General features: G+C 38.0%; 1 protein-coding gene across 10 annotated transcripts in view; it reads right to left on the reverse strand.

Moving 5' to 3' along the window:
* Window positions 1-21,759, reverse strand: part of CLOCK (clock circadian regulator) — a 65,143-nt gene that overhangs the window by 33,397 nt on the left and 9,987 nt on the right. For 7 of the 10 annotated variants that reach the window (XR_005955341.1, XM_041464765.1, XM_041463952.1 and 4 more), the window contains exons 3-4: window positions 2,365-2,475; window positions 9-99 (exon numbers count right to left, since the gene is read on the reverse strand). Coding sequence is in view for 9 of the 10 variants with exons in the window: in XM_041464765.1 (XP_041320699.1) it covers window positions 9-55 (47 nt within the window). In the remaining variant the exon portion in view is untranslated. Of the gene's footprint in view, window positions 1-8; window positions 100-2,364; window positions 2,476-21,400; window positions 21,579-21,759 lie in introns of all 10 variants that reach the window. The other 3 variants (XM_041468089.1, XM_041468921.1, XM_041467275.1) reach the window with 1 other exon arrangement.

Here is a 21,759-nt window from a genome sequence, read left to right on the forward strand (position 1 = left end):
TAACATACCTGTCTGCAATGGAGCTCATTTTATGGGTGCTTATGGTAAAAAACATAACATATCACACTTTAGTCTTGTGGTAGACATTTGTACGCTTGCCTACAAGAAAAGAAATAACATCAAAATGTGACTGAGAGAAAAAAATGTGATCTTTGTTAGAGCATACTGACATTTTCATTTGCTCCCAATCCTCCCATCTCTTCCAACCTTCTGCTCTGTCCTCCTACCTTCTCTAAAGCAGTCTCCATTTCCAGCATAACCTGGGGCTTAATATCTCGTTTTACAGGACAGAGCTGAAGAGAACATTATTAAAGGCTACAGTAAATAAGTCTCTTCTAAACTAGTAGAAATCTTCTTATGACTCTGAATTCAGATATAGCTTTTAATTTTTATTTTTACTTTTTCCTAAAGAACCCTCGTAAGTTTGAAGGCTGAACAGATGTTAAATACACTTAGCAGTACTTTCTATTTAGAAACAGTGCAAACAGAAAGCACTTGGGATATAGTACTTTACAACTGTAATTTATTCTTACTGTACTTTTTTTTGAGCACACTGTTATCATAGACATGTGAAAAGATAACAACAAGATACCAATTAGAATGTGATCTCTGTACTGTGAGAAATTTAATCTGACCATTTCTTAAAGCAGTCACTTAGCCATGACAGGAAGTTTTTGGTTTTCCAGATCTGCATTTGACTTTGAGTTAAGAATGTGAACAAAATAATAATAGTGAGAGAAGCAATATAACACAGGTTATGAAAAGGCTAAATTCAAACATAAAACCATAGAATTAAACCTGTTTCTTTCATAAGAAAAGTCAGTTTTCAGAAGCTGCTCAAATGAAGCAGCAGGCTTGTAACATTGGCAGTGATCAGGGAACAGCTTCATGCACTAAGTTTCATATGAAAGGAACTTGCCGATCTTCAGGAATTTTTAGTAGGCTACATACTTAATAGGAAAAAGGCTATTTATTTCAAAGAAGATGATTTTAGTCCATTTAGTGACTCAATACTTTCTGAAAAAGATTTATTTGTTTTTGAGAGTACTAAAGCCAGTGGAACTTGCAGTGTCAATACCACAAGAAATACAGCAGCAAAAGCCTGATGAGGGAACTGAGGAAGAAAGCTTGTGATTCAGCCAAACTGTCTCTGCATCTACAACAGCCACATACTGTGTGGGTTTCCTTCACAAGAAGGAAACTATTTTTCACCACAAAGTTTCATAACTTGAGTGCAGCAGTTAAGTAAATGGGAGAGCTGTGCTGCAGCAGAATCTCTTTCAAGGCATATCACAAGGCATGCTGTTGTTTCTGCCCAAATATCCCACTTCTTCAATTAGTACGGACCACCTTTGCCTTGCCTTCACCCTCCAAAATCTTGTGCTATGAAGACACACTGGCAGCAAACCACTTCTTCCCTCCAATTCTTCAAAATAGCAACTGCCCTGGCCATAATACTGACAAATTAAATTCCTCAAATTAGTTGGCCAAGTAACAGAGTTGTGCCATTTGAAAACCAGCTACAAACGGCATGAGAAAAGTGAATTGTGAAGAAGCATCTGTTTGAATTTTTGTCAAAAGTGCACAGTAAGAGACAGGTTGCTCAGCAGTAAAAGCTAACTATCGTGACTGGCATGGAACTAAGTTTACAATCAAGACAAAAGCTATAAAACTTGTTTCATTTAGCTTACGTGGTAAGCACTAATACAGCTATGCACTAATTACACTTCTAGCTCTGTGTTAAGTTTTATACCAAAATGAAAATTATAGGGATCAGGAGCAACATGAAATTCTGTAAAACAAATTATACACTTTCCCTAATCTGCAAAAGAAAAGCACCTGTACAGCTAAATACAGAACACTTCTGCTTGTGACATAACTGACATATACATTATGCAGAATCAGAATTTAGAAGTCAGTATTTTTCACTTGAACAGTGCACTCAATTCCCAGAAATCAACAAAATCATTAATTACAATCTAAAAGATCCTATGTCAGAACGGGCAACCTAGATCTGGTATCCAAGACAAATAAAGTACTGAAAAGTACAGGAAATGCACCCGGAGCACACTGGTTTCTCACCTTTCAAGGTCTGACTCCTCTCTTTGCATCCACATTTGCAAGGCACTGAGCACTCTCAGTGCTTATACATGCAAAGGATTAAGACTGCAGAGATAATGCCACCAAAACCGGTCAAGATGAAAGTAAATACAAGGTAAAAAAAGGACTATGTCTATTTTCTAAGATTCAAATTCAGTCATGTTCTGGAGAGCAAAAGACATTACTTAACACTGCTACTCAGCCCATCAGTGTTGATAACTGAAAGCCATGGGAACCTTATCAATTATAAGAACACAGTTTTACCTTTTACACTTTGGGACTTGTTGAAGTATGAGGTTTAGGGACGAAACCTGGCTCCCGTGAAGAACAATGTGGTGTTAGAGGTATCCTCTTCAGCAGAAAATAAATTCCAAACTGTCAAAAAATAACAATGGAGAGCTTGAAAATCATTGAGTTTGAAAATTAACTACTTCTTCATTTTTTTAATAAAGACAAACAATTGTTTTAATGAGAATAATCTCTAAATGCAATATTCTGTTTATCAAAAATAGCTCAAGTATTTTACTATCTGAATTGACACTGATTTAAAGTTCTTCTTGATAAGCAGGACATTCTGACACAGTTTTATCTTGGCTTTAAGCTATCACTTTATGCCTATCTTTAGCCTTGATGTCCTTTTAATTTTCAAATCTGGTATCACTCATACCATCTACATCTTCACATCCACTTACACTACCTTTAAAGTGTATTTATACACCATTATTTAAACATCTTTTCACTGAAGTTCTTATTAGGGTCTCTTCTGGCTTTCTGTGTTACATCTCCTCTCCAAGTCTCCAAAACTGCTATTCTCAGGACTCCAGCACGTGTAGAATGCTGCTGCTGTTGACAACTAGCAAAGTTGCCCAGTTGCATTATTGCTTCTCCCTCAAACACAGACATTAACTCTTTGTTTAAAAACCCACTTCAAAATCAATTCCTAGAATGTATCATGAATTTGTTTCAAAACTGAACTTCTTCCAAACAAGAACTCAGCACTGACATAAGTGATTGCCTACTTCCAGTCTCTTTATACCATTACATTTCATTTATAGTTACTTCCCTTGAACCATGCTGCTTTCCAAATTTTTAAGCTACATGAAATCAGGTTTCTTCCCCTCTCCCTATTTCTGTCTGCCTTGCTTACTGTTCTTCAAATAAAACAAATTCACTATAATGTGTACTTCTTCCATTTCTGAAAAATGTTATTTTAAAGTACATTAAATTCTAAAAAGGAAGCTGGGACCTATAAACTAAGGTTATGCTACTTGTAAATTCATTGATGACTTTTATGGAAAACACTAGAATTATCACTTATTTGATTTGAAAAGTTAGAGTACCTTCTCCTGCACCTAACAGAAGTTCTCAAGTGGTTAAAATACAGATGCAAACATTAACATAGAAAGTCAAAGCATAGCAGAACAATCTGCCAACAGGAGAAAAACAATTATAGTATGATTCAATGAAGCCACTTGTTCTTGTCTGGCCAAATAACCTGCTGGCCCATTGACCTACTTTTTTAGGTGTTTACAGCCTCCTCTCCTATTCTGTTTTGTTCCATTTGACAAGTGCAAACATTAATAGTGACAAAGAGTCCCATGGAAGTCTGCAACATGAAACCAGTGTTTTTAAACTGCTTGGAGTGGAACAACTCTGCCAACTCTCACCCAGTGCCTAAGAGAGTTCTAATGAAAATTTTAGACCTCCTCTCTGCAGTATGTAGCGGTGCATTTCTTTTAAATCACAATTACACACTTAACATAAACACTACAGGTCTTAATCACAGAACTATCTTTTATAATGTCAAAAAAGGGAGCTCTTACACATATTTCAAAAAGGGATTTTAAGAAGAGCAAGAGAGGAATATGCATGTATCATAACAGAATACAAGCAAGCTTAAGTCAGACCAAAGAGAAGCTAATCACAGTGGAAAAGCTTTTGTTGCCAAAACCACATAGATCTCTAACTCAGTAGAAATGGCATGCATGTGAAAGCCAGCAGAAAGGTTAAAACGCCTACATGCCAGCACTGGCAGCCACAAGTGTTCAAAGGTCATCATTCTGTCTCTACAACTCATTAGGTTTTTTAAAAAAATAAATTATGTGTGTCTGTCGCTTGACACTATGTGTTTTAAACACATTCAGGCATGTTTATCAACTTTTCTGTAACCAAGGTGGCTAGAAACTTACGATCTTAAAGGAAGCTGAGGTCCTCAATCAAAAATCTTAGCTGCTGCCATGGATGTGCAAACCATTACTACACAAAATTGCTCAATCTGTAGAAAAATTACAAAAACTAGCAATACTGCAAATTCTGCACTATGCTGACTTATCACTCATGGAAAGGCAATAAGTTATTGGGTCCCAAGTCATTGTTTTGCCAAATAAAAAAGATCCTCAATAAGTTACAGGGTAAAAGTCATAATACAACCTGAGGTAATAAAGTTCACATCATCTGATAAAAAAATTCCATTTTTTTAGACTGAAAGAATTTCAGTACCTTCAGTCCAATTTTATTAACAATATTGGAATGCACACTAGTAATATTAAATATTGGAAACAAATTCAAAGATTGAACAAACTATGAAATTACAGCACAGTCTTGCTAATGACAAATGTTCTGTCAGGACTGGACTGAAAAATGAGTGGGACAATTGTGAATGCATTCCCTTTCATACAGAGCCAGTAACTGAAATCCCTATGTCTCCAGCACTTCACCATAATGGTAACACTGACAATTATTTTTGAGGAAGAATAAGTATTGCTTTTGTACTGTAAAAAATATTTTTATATAAATGCCTTGATTTATGTAAAATTTATATAATGGCATACAAGTAATACTTACATGATTTTGCAGATTATCACCCCCAGAAATAAATGTGAGATGGCTTGTATTATTAAGGCAAATAATTTTACACCGGGATTATCACAGGAAAAACATACGAAGCAATACAGTTTTCCAACCCTACAGTTTCTTCAAACAGAAATTGATTAACTTCTTTAATACAACGCGATTTCTGTGCTATAATCCAATTTTGCCAGGAGAGCAAACTAGTTATTAAAATCATTGAGGATTAGCTGTAGAGAAGATCTTGTTTAAAGAATCAAAGCCACAGCACCCAGTGCCCTGCAGAGCTCCTAACACTAGTCACCCACAAGGGTAGGAAAGACCAAGAGCAGAAACATCACACTGAACAAACAGCTGAGCAGAACCTGACTGCCAGTGTAAGCACAGTGTCAGAAGCCCTGTTCATGATAGAGATCATGAAGACAATTATAAACCTTCCTGATACTCCTTTCCATGAGCTTTTGATCATTTGGATAATGAATTGCTGGGGTTTTACTCTACTAGGGCATTATACCATAATTAGGACAAGCAGAGATCCAGCCATTATCTCCTGCCCAGAATAGCACATCACTATCACTCATATTTTCCATTTTGCTTTTTGCTTCATTGGATCACCTCCAGCCCAGATATTTTCTCTTTACCTTCCTCCTTTTCGGAGGTGGGGTAGAAGGGAGGAGAAGAAGAATTCGGTCTGGTTTAGATTCTCTCCAGGAACCATAGCATTTTGTAGAGCAAGAGATCAGGTAAACCATAAGCACTTGCTCTCTAATCACATATATTTTAGTCTAATTGAATGAGCAAGCAGGTTTCAAGGCACTTGCTCCTTTGCTTGCAACAGAATATACACCAACAGAAAGCAAATTAGGGCAATGACTGATCTCTTCTTGCTAATCAAAGGCTGTCTGTGAAAATACTATGTTTTTAAAACTGACATGTCTCCTTTTTTACCTCAAAAAAAAAAAAAAAAAGGGCAATTGGAAAAAAAAATCAAAAGATAGGGCTAAAAAGAACGTGAAGGAACTCTGCTCAAACTTTGCAGCTGAACAGGTTATTCCAGCAGCTGGGAATAGTCACATATTGCAAGCTTTCCTCTACCACACCAATAAATCAGTTTTTGGTCCGTGCTTGCACAGAAGAGATGACACATCCTAGAAATGTCATTTTCTGAGATAAAACATGCTATAGCAGCAGGTGTTCATCTTCCAGCGCTTCAGAGGACAAACAACGAGAGGGCTGCTTCTAGCACGGACGGATCCCAGATGGCTTTTAATAGGAAAATTCACGAGTGGCCATGAGTAGTCTGCTGTGGATGAGCAGCTTTCTTAGGTCCATCACCTTTTCAGGGAGTACTCAAGGATATATAGTGGAGAAAGTGCAGTAGAACAGAAGATTGTGGTGTGGGTTGCCACTACCTGACTGGCAGTCTCATATCTGCTACTGAAGGACTTTTGGTAAGATGGTAAGTGTAAGCAGTCTACAAGGGAGATTAAATGCCTGTTAGAAGACCTGTTATGGTAGTAGTTAGTGATATCACTGATTTAATTGAGTTATAATGACATTTGAAAGAGTGCATGCTATTTGTGTACCATCATACACAGTCCACAGCAGCTAGAAGAAGCTACAGATCACCCTGAGTAGCAGAAAACATGACAACAGAGGTAGACAGGTTACGTTCTTAGAAAGGGTTTGTCACACAGATGTGCCCTGGTCTGCTCCCTGACAAGGTAATGGACCTAAACAAGCTGCTCAAACAAATTTGCTCAAAAGTCACTGCAAATAATATCTTCATAGAAAAATGAATTATGAGGATTACAGGAAAAAGCAATTCTCTCCTGCATGTTTCACATATTAGACTATCCCACCATCAGGCGAGAGATTTCTCCAGGAATTGGGACTGACCACAGTTTGCAACTTCTATCTCTCTAGCTCACAAAAAAAGAAAACACCCCTTTGCTCCAGATCATTTGGGTTGATCTCTGCTTGACCAGCTGCTCTGCAGCCACTCTTCTACCCTCCTCTGCAGTCTGTATCTCTTTCCCCTTACTCAACACAGAGATGGTCCCATAGCTCCCTTCCTGATACAGTGCAGCTCCCTAATCTTGGCCCAGACTGCTGTGAAGATGCATGCAAGAAAGCTCTAATAAGCCTCAAACCTTTACCTGGGCTACAGTGATTACACACTGACGGAGTTTGCAGTCCAGAGGGATGTGAATCAGGTGAGCACTAAAGTTAGGCCTCTGGAGCTAGCCAGGAGAAACCCCAGCGAAACTGCCCTCAGGGACAAGGGAGAGCAAGAGAGCTGGCAGATCTGTAAGGATGTCCTCCATAGAGCACAAGAGCTAATGATCTCCAGGCACAAGAAATCAGGCAAGGAAGACAAGAGTATAGCAAGGCTGAGAAGGGACTGCTGGTCAAACTGAAAGGCAAGACATGAATGCATTCCCTCTGCTCTGTCCCAGGACAGGTATCCCGGGAGGAGTAGAGGGATGCAGCCCAGTTGTGAATGAATGGGATGAGGAAGGCCATGGCGAAGCTGGAACTGAATGTGACAAGGGATACAAAGAACAACACGAACATCTACAGGCATATTAGCCAGAAAAGGAAGGTCAAAGAAGGTGTACACACCCACTGAACAAGGCTGGTAAACTGATAACAACAGATGAGGAGAAGGCTAAGGCACTCAACAACTTTTTTGCTTCGGTCTTGGCATGCAACCTCTCTTCCCACACTTCTTAAATGGATGGACTGCAAGACAGGAACTAGAGGAACAAAGTCCCTTTCCACTGTAAGGGAAGATTAGAATCATGATCACCTGAGGAACCTGACTGTAAGTTAAGTCCATGACACCTGATAAGATGCATCCCAGAGTCCTGATGGAATTGGTTGATGTATTTGCACAGCCCTGTTCCATAATATTTGAAAAGTCATGGCAATCAAGCTAAGTTACAGGTGACTAGAAAAAGGGAAACATTGAAACAAGATGATCTTTAGGGTGCCTTCCAATCTGAACTATTTTATGATACATTCAAACCTAGCCCACACTTGCCCATGTTCTGATCTGGTCTCTGACTCACCAAACTGACTTCTCCAAACATCCTCAGACCTGCCACCTCACCAGGAATTCTCTAGCAATCTGGGCTCTTGGCCTGAGCCTGGCTTCCCTCCAACTCCCTGGGGTGACAGGAAAGCACTCAGCAGGTTGCCCATTGTCTAATAATTGGTCCTTGGCTGTGAGCTGCTGAAGCACTTACCAGGTTTTTTTCCCCTCCATCCCTTTCCAGGCTGCCTGGATTATCTTCGCCTTCCAAGATTCCAACTAACTACATTTATAAACAGCTGAGGTGTTTATGTGCTTCCATCAAATTACTAACAAAGACACTAAAAGAAAGTGATACAATACAAATTTTCAGAGTCATCAATAAACAAAAGCTCCCTGAATCAGAAAAACAAAAAGGACAATAAGAAATAGTACAAACCCAAGTTTATAAGAGAAATTTGAAAGGCAGCATTTAATAACCTAGCCATCAGAACCAGCTGTTATTCTTCTGTAATTTCATTTAAAATATTTTCTCAAGTCATTTGTATACAGTTCCTTACAAGAGATTCCCTTCTTTCAACAAAGCTGTAAGAGTGAGTGGCAGAAATAATGTTTGCAAATCATGTGCAACTAGTCTGTACAAAAAAAGACACTGGCTACATGTTATGATCCCATTTTTTTAAGGCCCCACCCTTCCTTGGCTCTCACTGGAGGTGCACATCCCTTTAGCTCTGGCCACAAACTGAATGAGATTTGTGAAACTGTGTGTTTAAAAGAACACACATATCACACAGTTTTAATAAGAACAAAGTAATAAAGAAGGCATTTCAAAAGTGTGTCTCCATCTATCTTTGAAAATGGGTACAGCTAAGATACAGTACCCCCCTATAAAGAGCAGGAACATCTTAGCTACATCTACTCCTGGTTCCATAACATGGTACCCTGGGTGAGACTTCTGTATGTGTTGTGTTTGCACATCTAAAATAAGATATATATTTCACAATTAAATCTGGCTTAAAAGTATACCTACTGTCTCTTTAAATGGTGCTTAACACAAAACCAGTACTTCACAACAGGAGTTTAGGTCAAGAGAAGCTAATTACTAACCTGTTAGTGTTACAATTCAAAACTGAAAACTTTCACATCCCTGCAGAAATCTCCATTTCCTTTAATGGAATGCTGAGAAGATACAACCTGTAGCCAGCTGAAGAACAGGTCCTAAATTAAAGCTCACTGTTCTGAGGAACAAAGTGCTATAGATGGTCTAAAATCTGCAGTCTGCTATTCTTTAACAGGACCCATGTAAACTTGGCACACTTCACAATGAACAAATAAAACCAAGCTTCCTTCTTCCAGCCTCTTCGATGGAACTGAGAAGGTAGACAATTGACAAGCTTTTTCCAGAAGTTAAAAAGGTGAAAAAATTCCACACACACATTCTGAAGTTTAAATTCCCACTGAATATTATAACTATCCCATAAAATTATTTACTACATACAAATAATTTTTTTCTACAGAATAAAGTTATCAGACAATAAAAATATCTTCATTTGATGATTTCTCAATATTAACAGAAATTTAAAGAAAAAACTTTAAAAAAACGCTGCTAAGATACCTATCCTGGAGTTAAAAACACTTAGATATAATTAATCCAATTAAAAATGTGCATATTTATGAAACTGAGCATTATAAATTTTAGATGTTTAGTATCAGACACAAATGTTAGTTTAATGATCAAATTTTCTAAAATGGTTTGTCACATTTTCATCAAAGCAAACATACTATGAAGAAACCTAACTAATAAAACCAAAGAAGAAAAATTTATTAAACATTTAATTCCTATACTGGTAAATAAACATGGTAATTCACCAAGAAATGAGACAGATCAAAAGTCAAACATTAATTTTCCTCTACCCAAATAATAAAAGGGAAGTATGACTGGATACAGAAAGTCAACTACATTTTGAAAACTGTCCTGAAGAAAATTAATTATCTATTTCAACAGATATAACTATTACATATCCAAAGCTAGATAACACCAAGGAAATTCTTCTTCCATTCCATGCAAAATTTCTGTTTGGTGTTGATATAAATGCAGGCTTAAGTTTAGAAAATGAGACTTTATCACTGTTATTATACTGCAACACTGAGCTATCCACCTCAATTACTCTTCCTGAAATAGATGAACTTACATATTACATGAGCACTTCAACTGCCAGACTTTTAGCATGCAGATATGTCTTAAAAGTTGGGAACGGAAGCTAAAAAGAGATTATGAAATTCACACAAATGAATCTTTCCAAAATTCAATCCTAGACCAGAAAAAAAAACACCCAACGAAGACTTATTAGCTTTTACATTCGAATGAATACTTCCACTTTTTACATAAAGAAAGAGAAAACTTCAGTCAAAATTTCTGGCTCTGTTCTCATTATGCCATTCTAAAACTTTCAGAAATCAAGAAAGTCAACAGTTGGCCAAGAGGGTCTGTAAGAAGATATGCAAATTATTTCTGCACCCAATGCCTTTATGACAGAATCACAGAATGGGTCAGGCTGGGGGGGACTACAGTGGGTCATCCCATCCAACCTCCCTGCTCAAGCAGGATCGTCCTAGAGCACAGCACACAGGGTTGTGTGAGACAGTTCTGGAGTACTTCCAGTGAGGGAGACTCCAAAGACTCCCTGGAAATCTGTTCCTGTGCTTGGTCACCTGCACTGTAAAGAAGTTCCTCCTTTTCTGGTGGGACTTCCTGTGCATCAGTTTCTGCCCACTGCCTCTTGTGCTACTGCTTGGCAACACCAAGAAGAGTCTGCATCCATCCTCTCTTCCTGCAGATACTTGCATACATTCATAAGGTCCCCCCTCAACTGTCTCTCTTCCAGGATGAACAGCTCCCTCAGCCTTTCCTTACAAGAGATGCTCCAATCCCTTACTCATCTTTGCTGCCCTCCACTGGACCTGCTCCAGGAGCTCCGTGTCTCTCCTGCCCTGAGGAGCCCAGAGCTGGGCACAGCACTCCTGATGTGGCCTCACCAGGGCTGAGCAGAGGGGCAGGATCACCTCCCTCAGCCTGCTGGCAATGCTCTTCCCAATGCACCCCAGGACACCACTGGCCTTCCCATCTGCACGGGCACACTGCTGGCTCCTGGACAGTTTGCTGGCCACCAGAACCCCCAGGTCCTTCCCTGGACAGCTGCTTTCCAGCAGGTCAGTCCCCAGCCTGTGCTGGTGCATGGGGTCACTCCTCCCCAGGTGCAGGAGGAGTGTGCTTCCCTGTACTTGCCTTCCCTGAATTTCCTCTCTGCCCATTTCTCCAGCCTGCTGAGGCCCTTCTGAAGGACTGCACAGCACTCTGCGGTACTGGCTGCTTCTCCCAGCTTGGTGCCATCAGCAAACTTGCTGAGGACATCTCTGCCCCTTTATCCAAGTCATTGATGGATAAGTTAAACAACTCCCAGTATTGAATAATGGGGGACACCACAAGTGTCAGACCTCCAACCAGAACTGTGTCACTGACAGTGACTTCTCTGGGGTTAGCCAGTTCTCAATCCAGACCACACTTCCTGAGTTCACCTACAAGGATGTTGTTAAGAGATAGTGTTGAAAGTTTTGCTTTTGTTGAGGTTAAACAACATCCACTGCTCTCCCATCATCCCTCCAGGTAGTTGTTTCATCATAAAAGGCAATCAGGTTGGCCAAGGATGATTTGTCCTTAGTGAATCCATGCTCCTGATCCCCTTCTTGTTACCCACATGAATAGAGATGGCCTCCAGAAGGAGACCTTCCATCACCTCTCCAGGGACTGAGATGAGGTTGATTGGCCAGTAGTTCTCTGCGTTCTCCTTTTTGCCATTTCTGAAGACCAGAGTGACATTTGCTTTCTTCCAGTCCTCAGGTACTTCTCCTGATTGCCCTGACCTCTCATGAGCAGCCTCATTATGGTGCCCACCAGCTCTCTCAGCACGTGCTGATGCAATCCATCAGGACCTATAGACTTGTGAATGTTCAGTTTACCTGGGTGGTCTCTAACCCAGACCTCCTTGAAGGAAAGTCTTCCCTCCAAAATTCCTCTACCCTGTCTCCTGAGTCAGATACTCCAGAGAGCTGGTCTTGCCATTGAAGACCAATGCAAAGAAGTCGTTCACTGTCTCCACCTTTTCTTCATCCTGTCACCAGGGTCCCCTTCCGTTTAGCAGGAGGCCCTCATTATCTTAGGTTTTTCTTTTGTTATTTATGTAAGCTCTTCTTGTTGTCCTTGACATTCTCGATCAGATTTAATTCCAGGTGGGTCTTGGCCCTTCCTGCTGTGTTTCTACTTTGAAAAGCACTTTATATTGATTCCAAGCAGTCTGCCCCTGCTTTCATTTCCTGTGTATTTCCTGATTACACTTGAAAAATGACAACAGTTTTTTATTCATTCATGTAGGTCTCCTGCCCGCTTTGTCCAACTTCTTGCTCATTGTTCTTGAGCCCTAAAGGAGTCATGCTTGAATACCAACCAGCTCTCTTGGACTCCTGTTCCCATGGGATTCTTTCAAGAAGATTCCTGAAGAGGCAGAAGTTAGCTCTCCTGAAGTCCATGGTTGTAATCTTACTTGCTGCCCTGCTTCATCCCCGCCCTTTACAGTCCATACAGCTTATGAGTCTTAAATCAGTTTTAAGGGACATCAAATTATTTTATATCATCAACTTACCCCTTTAAGATACAATTATCTAGCACATCCAGAAACATCTTACGGCTTCTCAGCTATGCCCACACGAAAAAGTGATGGGAGTGGTCAGAGGGGAACTGGCATACCAGTTCCAGACAACTAAAAAACATGCCACACAACTAAACAAAATGAACTCAAGGCATTTTTGTAGGTGGTTTTGTTTTGTTCGGGATTTTTTTGCTTGTTTTGCCCTCTTTTATTTGGTTGGTTTTTTCTAAACAGGAACAGGTTGTTTCTAAACAGGAGACAAAGACTAACTCGTGGTCAGGGTATTTACCTAGAATATAGGAGAAGTAAGACTAAGTACTTCCTCTGAATCTGTCCACAGATGAAGAATTACCACATGAAAGACATCAAGAGCAATACCCACAGACCACACAGGTAACTACATGGCTACAGAGACCAGGCACTTCACACCCTAACAGCTACTTATGTCTGTAAGCACTTTTACCAATCTCCTTGATCAAGCCAAAAGTTTGTGTAACATTAGCCTTTGATCATTACTCTGACCACTCATTTCCATGGTCACATTAAATTCCCTCTCGCCAGCTAGCAAAGACAATCTGATCAATGATTTCTATCAACAGCAGTTATTTGTAACACTTACAATTGTGCAGGTATACCAAATGGACATAATTTTTTTTTAAATTGACAACAGCTGCTAACAGCAACACCTAAGAACATATGACAGGTGTTTTAGAAAGCCAATATTTTATTTGAAACTTAATTATCTATATCACATAGAAATGCATACATGTAAGTAAAACACTTCTAAAAATATTTAGTGCTAGTCACCACTTCACTTTTTACAAGCTGATTGCACAATCCATGACCTGTGCAGCTGTGGAAGTGCCTCTGGTGCCTAAATTTCCCAGCATGGGTGATTCATGCACAGCTAAATTATTCTGTAAAGCTCTTGTGAAGAGTGGACTGTTTGCCTGCCTGAAAAATGGAGTAGGCAGTGTACTTTACTGGAAGCATCTTCAAAATGAAAGAAGTGAGACTGCACATTTCCATAAAATGAGACAGTTGGAAAATTTTAAGCTACAACACTGAAGTGCAGTCCAAGTCAAAAATTACCAAACAAGCAGCTCCTCCTCCCTACCTCCACCCACCACTTTCCCCAGAAGTCCTGCACATCATTTTGGAGACCACAAAGTGGTAACAAAAGGAAAATTAAAGAGGTAGCTGAAAAAAGGACAAAATAAAACACGGGAAGCACTAGGGGATGGTCATTTCAGTGTATGTCCACTGTAAGAGAAGAGCAGGTTTGGGACCATTTGTTGAAACTGAACAGCCACAAGTCTATGGGACCTGATGAGATGATGTTGCCATGCCACTCTCCATCATATCTGAAAAGCCATGGCAGTCACACAAAAACCCTGTTGACTGGAGAAACAGAAACATCAGTCCTATTCAAAAAAAAAGGGAGAAATGAAGATCCAGGGAACCACAGAACAATGAGCCTCACCTCTGTGTCTGGGAAGATCATGGAAGCAATTTTAAGGCACATACAACACAAGCAGATGACCAGAGACAGCCAGCACAGCTTCACTGAGGGCAAATCATGCCTGACAAATCTGGTGGCCTTCTATGTCAGCAATAGCTGACAAGGTTAAGACCAACCAATGTCATCTAACTTGACTTCTGTAAGGCTTTTGACATGGTCCCACACAAGATCCTTTTCACCACAAAAAAGAGAGGGAGCAACTTTTTACACAAGCAGATACAGAATAAGGAGGAACAGTTTAAAACTAAAAGAGCAAAGATTTAGATTAGATGCTAGTAAGAAACTCTTTATTCAGAAGGTGCTGAGGCACTGGAACAGATTTTCCAGAGAAGCTGTGGATGGCCCATCCCTGGAAGTGTTTGAAGCCAGGATGGATGTGATCCTGAGCAACCTGATCAAGTGAATGGCGTTCCCTACTAATGGAGGAGGGGGATTGGAACTAGGTGATCTTTAAGGTCTCTTCCAAACCAACCCTATGATTTTATCCAAAAAATATGTGGCGAAACACACTTCTGCACTAGCATGCTTACTACTGTATTCCCATGTTTAACAGGCTTTAACAGGAGTAAAGAACGTAATTTTCTAGAATTATAGTGTCTGCCAGATCCTTCCGTTTATCCCTCAATACAACTACCTGTTATTGAAAAAACAATATATACTGTGAAAAAATCCTCAACAGTATACATAGAGAATTCCAGATTTTAATTTCCCTAAAGAAAACACTGGAGTTACTCTTTTGTCAGAACTTTCAACAGAAGAATCTGGGCTCAACTAGCATTACAGCGATTGCCAAACTTGAGATAAAGGACAAGTACTTCATATCACAAAGGCAATAAGTGCCTTAATAGGGAAAAGGACCCCCCACCCTGGAAAAAAAAAAAACAGATAAACAAACAAACCCAACCAAACAAACCAAAACAGAAACACAACTCCCAAAAAGGCAACAAACCAGAAGAGTTTTGCAATCGATACAGAGAGGAAGTAACTACAAGTTTAGTTTCATAGTCCCTAGAAACTTTTGGCAAAACACTCAGTAACCACTTTGGGTATAGATGCTAAGTATCTTTTTGCACCCTGCTACAAGCAAGAACCAAAGGAAATAGAACCAGCAGCATCTAGTCACACTGGACTTGTTCAGGTAGAAAAGATGATACATTATTGTAACAAAAGAGATAGTGCCGCATGAACTAAACAGAAACTGCAATGCAGCAACAGGAAAAAGTATATAAAATCAACTTAAAATTTAATTTAATTTTACCATAATCACTCCGCATATATCCTCATATGGAAATAAAGGAAGAGTACCTTTACTTAATTCAAACAGGAGAGCACTGAACACAACTGAATTTCTGAATGTTCAGGAAAAAAAGCTCAAAGAAAAATTATAGTTTAAAGTAACACTAACATTTAACCATTACACACTAACATTACACTGACATTTAAACATTTATTTTTTTTTACCAGTCCATGTTTCTAAAACATTAACTATTTATGCAGATAACAAATTTTCTCACTTTTTCTTTATTCTCCTGAGCAGTAGAAGCATGCACTCCCTCCACTGAAACTTTCAGAGTTTGTGCTAAGTCCAGAAAACCTACTGAAATCACCTTCTGAGGGTCAACAGAGAAACAGCAAAAGACAAACAACAAATTCCTTCTTCTCATACATCAGTATCATTCAAAATATTGGCAACCAGTCAATTCAATTGTAAATTAAGTTGATTAATTATGATGAGAGTATTACTCTTCAGGCACAGGAAATTTTTATAATTATGACTTTTAATACCTTGCAAACTAACTCAATGCTCACAGCAAAATTCTGTCATGTGTCTCCCATTCCTTCAAAAATATTTTAAGATCATGATATTGACTGGAACACAAAATGTATCAGGAAATTCTACACCAAGCTCTTAAAAACTTTGCAGCTACAATATTGAAGATAAGAATTTTCAGGATTAGATCAAGGGTCACAAACTCAGCTCTTTTTGTATTTTGGAAATTCAGATTCTACCCTGACACCCCATATAAACCCTACAAAGTTTCAAATGAGTCCTTAAAGTTATTTCTGTGAGAACTATTAGTCCTTTTTACCATTTATAATATCCAACAAAAAAATCATATCAACTACTTTGGACCACACTTGCTACATTTGCGTGATCTTAAACTCTCTTCCTCCATTTTTTAATTTTTATCTTCTACAATTCCCAAGTTTTTCTTTCACAGAACATTATTTCTACGTACCAAGATACTTGTTTCTGAGTGCTTACTTCCTGTCCCTCAAAGTCTTCTCTGCACTCTTGAGAGCCCAACGTTGAGGAAAGTTCCCTGACCATTCAGGAGTCACTCTGGCAGTCACTCCCACCATCAGAGACTCCCTGCTGGGATCGAGGCCGCTTCACAGTGGGTGGGTGCTTCTATCCCTCATACAGCTCTTTGCTCAAATAACAACATCTGACTTATATCATCCAGCACTGAAGTCCCTAAAAGCAACACTAAGAAATATTTATAATAGTGTTACAGCTATTTCAATTTACAATTAATATATCAGTTATCAAAAACCTAAAAGCAACACTAAGAAATATTTATAAAAGTATTACAGCTATTTCAATTTACAATTAATATATCAATTATCAAAAACCAAAATTATAACCTTTTTTTTTTTTTTAATTCCCTTCCGCTCATAACCAATTAATATATCAATTATCAAAAACCAAAATTATAACCTTTTTTTTTTTTTTAAATTCCCTTCCGCTCATAATATGAGAATGGTTTTAAAGACCTAGGATCTTGCTAGTGGCCTATGAAACACTGGTACTGAGGAATGAGATACCAGAAGTTATCAATATTCACAGGAAATCCTGAAACAAACATGAATTTTAAGTTCATGCCGTATGCTAACAGGGTAATGAAAACAGTATCGTATTTAAGCACACATTAAAGCTTGACACAGTTTACTTATACCAAACACATTAAAAAAATACAAACAGAGCACTTCACCCTAACAGTAAAAGAAACAGTGATCTTAAGGCAAGATCACTTAATGAGGAGTCCTCAGAACTTACTGGCTTACAACTCACATTTTGACTCTCAACATTTTTCTTCATTTTAAATTGAGGCTTATTTCTCAATTTTGAACAAATTAAATAATACTGAAAATAACTTTATTATTTTTATTAAAGCCGGTGATTTTTTTCAAAGTTTCAAAATGCTGCTGCTACTTAAGCTATTACATGCTTAATAGTTTTGGGTGGATTTTAATGACTACATTTTTAAAAGACTGTAGGTTTAAACCTACAATCCCTATCAACAGACATCTTAATTTGAATGCTGGAAATTTTCTGGAAAAAATGCTGAAAACCAAGGTCAAGATTCTGCAAATATCTAATAAACAAGAAATATAGCTGAATTTAGTCCTAATTACTTGATTAGATATGTGAGATATTATGCTACAGTTAAGCATGCAAAATTCTTGGGAAACTCTGAACTTAAAATTAAACAAGGCAGATGGAGAGTACTCTGTCAACTGCTATTTCAAGATAAAATGATTTAACACCAGCACCTAAATATTACTCAGATTTTCAACACTTTAACAACTGAGGAATTCATTCCAGGCCAAAAAACATAAAAAAAGAGAGAAATATTACACACCAAAAAAAAAAAAAAAAAAAAAAAAAAAAAAAAAAGTCTCATGATTCGTGACAGCTAAGGCACGAAAAAGAGTAATAACTGCAAAAATCTGCAAAGACCATCTCTTTCATTTCTTCTGTTGCTCTTACTTAATGACTGCCATAAAACACTGGCCTTGGGGTTTTGTCAATGCAGATGAGCAGCTCAAGCAAAATACCTGGGGTGAAAAGCATACATATTTTCAAATTCTATACAAAAGTTATAAAATTAAAGAAATCAGAAGACTCCTCTGTTCAACAATTTCAAAATACAAGCATGGAAAAACCACAAATTAATCCATCAGAATTACAAAAGGCAGTTACGATTTAGTCGTTTGAACCACTGTCATTTACAGTATTTATGTGCCTCATCAACACAGTTTATATTACAAAAACTGAAAAAAAAGCATTTCTGGCACTTCAAAATTTTTCAAAATCAGCAACCAAACTCACAGCTGTACTTGCAGCATAGATACATATCTTAGAGGTTCACTGCCCTCATCTACTGACCTACAACCAAAGTGAACAACTATGGCTCTGTCCCCATTAGAAAGTAATCTGAAACCGTAGAAATGGATCAGTAGATCAAAGCAGCTGGTGCTGACACTCCTATGCTAGCTGTTCAAGAGGGTTTATTTTGGATTAGATTTCATCTGGTCTCCAGAAGCAAACATCACTACCACATGGACCATTCAAATTTTTCCAGGAATTTCATGACTGATGCAGAACTCCATGTCCCCAGTAGAGACAGAACAGCACTCTGCCCCTGCAGCAGAACTCACAGACTAGTTTTCTGAGAAAGAAATGTAGTTCAAACACACTGAGCCAAGCAAGTAGTAAGGGGAGACAACAGTGAGATTTTCTCCAAAGCAGTTTTAATCATCCAAATCACCATTGTAATGCATACACTGGAGTTATACCCTACCTTTTCAAACCAGACTAATCAAAAGAGATGTCATGTCATAAACAGAGTACTTGATGGCACTGAAAGACTTCAGAAAAATTCTGTAAGCCTTCTTCATAATGCCTCACAAGTGAAAAACAAAATCATGATAAAAGACCATTTACTGGGTTCCACAAAAGATTTATTTCCTCTGTGCCAGAATTCAGCAGAAGACATAAATCTAGATATCCCTATTCCTTAGGCTTCATTTCTCTTTTCTTCGCTTATTTACTTCATCTTTTATGTCCTGTTTTCTCACATCAAATATTTTACTTCTCTTCTTCTTTCTACCTTATTTCTTTCAGCCCTTCTCTCATTTATTTATTCATTTCCTCCTATTACCTGTGCTATTAAATACAGTAAGGGAAAAATAAATATTCTTGCATTTCTGGACTTTTAGACAGAGGTGTCAGTCTTGTTTTTACCCTGGAAATTCAGATAGTATAGTCTGAGAAAGGTTTGTAAGCACTACTACTATGATTTAACTTCCCCTAACTCAAAATTTAAAAGGGGTAAAGATGATCATGGGTTTACTGCAATTACTCAAACTGATCTCTAAATTCTGTGCTAATCAACTATGGGAATTGAGAAAAATTAGATTAATGACAAAGGAATATCAGTTTACTATAAGACTGAAATTAGCCTGATTCTAAACATTATCTCAGAGAACAGCCACAGGAACAAAGAAATACTAAGGGAAGCTAATCAAGGGATCTAAGGAATGCAAGAACTTCATTTCAGAAACACTAGTTAAAATACATTTGGTGTATACACAGCTTTTTACCTTAGATGTAAAGCCAGAAATATATTGCTTAATCTCTGCCCTTTATTTTCTTTATTTTCCATATTTCAATTATTATGTAATTTACATAATAATTTAATCCTCTAGATTTTAGGTTATATGCCAGTTTCTCCAAGAACTGTAAATTACTAATAAGATTTTCAACCTTTTTTTTTTCCATATACAATTAATTCATTAGTTGCTTAGAATAACTAAACTATTCCGACTCACCAAGTTTCACTGACGTTCAGTATACAAGATCCAAATAGATTTCCAAAAGATTTTGCAAATGAAAGAATGGGCTTCCCTCTACATTTGCTAAATTTAGATGCAAACAAAACAAAAAACCGGACCTCTTTAGAGCAATTCCTAAAGAAAAACTGTCTTTTAAGAAAGACAACACTATACAAATTTTTACATGTACATAATCTGAAAATTTTAAGTATATTATATTGCCTTTCCATTTCAGAAAAAATATTGTCTTCATGTTTTAAAAATCTTACTTGAAAATCAGTATCAAAGATGCACAATGCACAGAGGTTTTCAGGATGCTCAAAAAGAAGTATTTAATAACTTTTAACCACACACAGCCTGTACTGTCCAAAAAGATCAATATTATTATGATAAAATAATGATCTTGTGAACATTAGAGAATGTTCACATAAAAGCAATAAACAGAAAAAGCAGAGACTAGAGAAAAACTGAATGAAAAAAATTGACAACAGTTATGGAAATATACTGCTGAAGCAGAATGTGAAGGACCAAATCAACAGTAAATGCATGATAAAGTTAAGGAAAAGCACAAAGAGTACAGAAGAAAATCTTCTTACTCAGTGTTTGTACCTGACACTACAATGGAGTCAAGGAGATTAGACCTGTTTACTTCTCACAGTCCAGCTAGAACATGCTCAGTAGCCCTGTCTGCTTATGACTAAAAGGATTTGGAACGTATCTACCTCATCTGATTTGGACAGATGAAATGGATTTAGGAAATTCACTGAACTGGTACAAAACATATTTTCAGAAATCTATCATGCTGCCTAATGTAAGTGGGATAGCAGAAAAAAATACTGAAGCATAACAATTTGTTTCTCCTAAAACCTTGAGTGCTTGCTCCAGCATATGCAGGTGCTTTATTTTTCCAGTGGCAAGATTTTCATTGCATTTTGCAATGAAATGTCAAGAAAACAGTACGTTCTTCCCTCTAAACTCATCCTCAGACACAAGCTGATATTTGGTCGAATTTTAGGTGAAGGAGACATATAACAGAGATTTAAGTCTTAGTAAATTATAAGCAAATAAAACCAAGGCTCTGGAACAGAAAGTGTCAAGCATCATTAACTACAACCACTACTACCTGTAATTCCATTCAGGACCATACTTCATGTATGACCAGGCACCTCCGATGCATTACAAGCCACTAGGAATACAGGAAGGCTTTCTGCCAGCTAGACAAAATAATCCCATTTCAGCAAGATTGGCACAATGTCTGTTCTACATAAATAGATCAATTTCTTGGGATTTTTTTGACCCAGTATAAAAGTGTATGTTGACCCAGTCAAAAAAACAACAGAACATCTGAAAAATAACACCTACTTAAAAAGATAAAACATAAAAACACCTACAAAGTCTACAGAGGGCCATGGCCATGATCCTCATGATACACTGAATCAAAATCCCTTTGTTGCTCATAAACAAACTACCTTGCTGTTCTGTGCTTCTCTCTGTGTGATGCACAAAGCAATCAGCAACCTTACTGCAACATACAACATGGACAAATAATACAAAGATGAAAATCTGCACCTCCTGGCCCATCCTCAGCTGGACAGTACAGTGTCCAATCAAGGAAGCTGGGAGAAGCAACCCTTTCATAAACAAGGTGACATCTGAACAGAGATAGTGGTACTTGAACCCATTAAGATGGCATTCTTCTGCTACATCTTTACATGAATGGGGTATTAAGTCACCTCAACGAGAGCATCTGCAAAAAAAAACCCAAAACAAAACAAAAAAACCCAAAAACCAGTAAAAAAACAAACAAACAAAAAAACAAACCCCACACCACACAAAAAACCCAAACAAACAAAAAAACACTCAGAAAAGCAGTGAGCATGGCAGTACATATGCTCCTTTACTGCAACACATCCCTGGGAGAGATATTA

This window comes from Pyrgilauda ruficollis, unplaced genomic scaffold (genome assembly GCF_017590135.1).
Source record: "Pyrgilauda ruficollis isolate IOZ18807 unplaced genomic scaffold, ASM1759013v1 scaffold1, whole genome shotgun sequence".
Classification (NCBI taxonomy): Eukaryota; Metazoa; Chordata; class Aves; order Passeriformes; family Passeridae; genus Pyrgilauda; species Pyrgilauda ruficollis.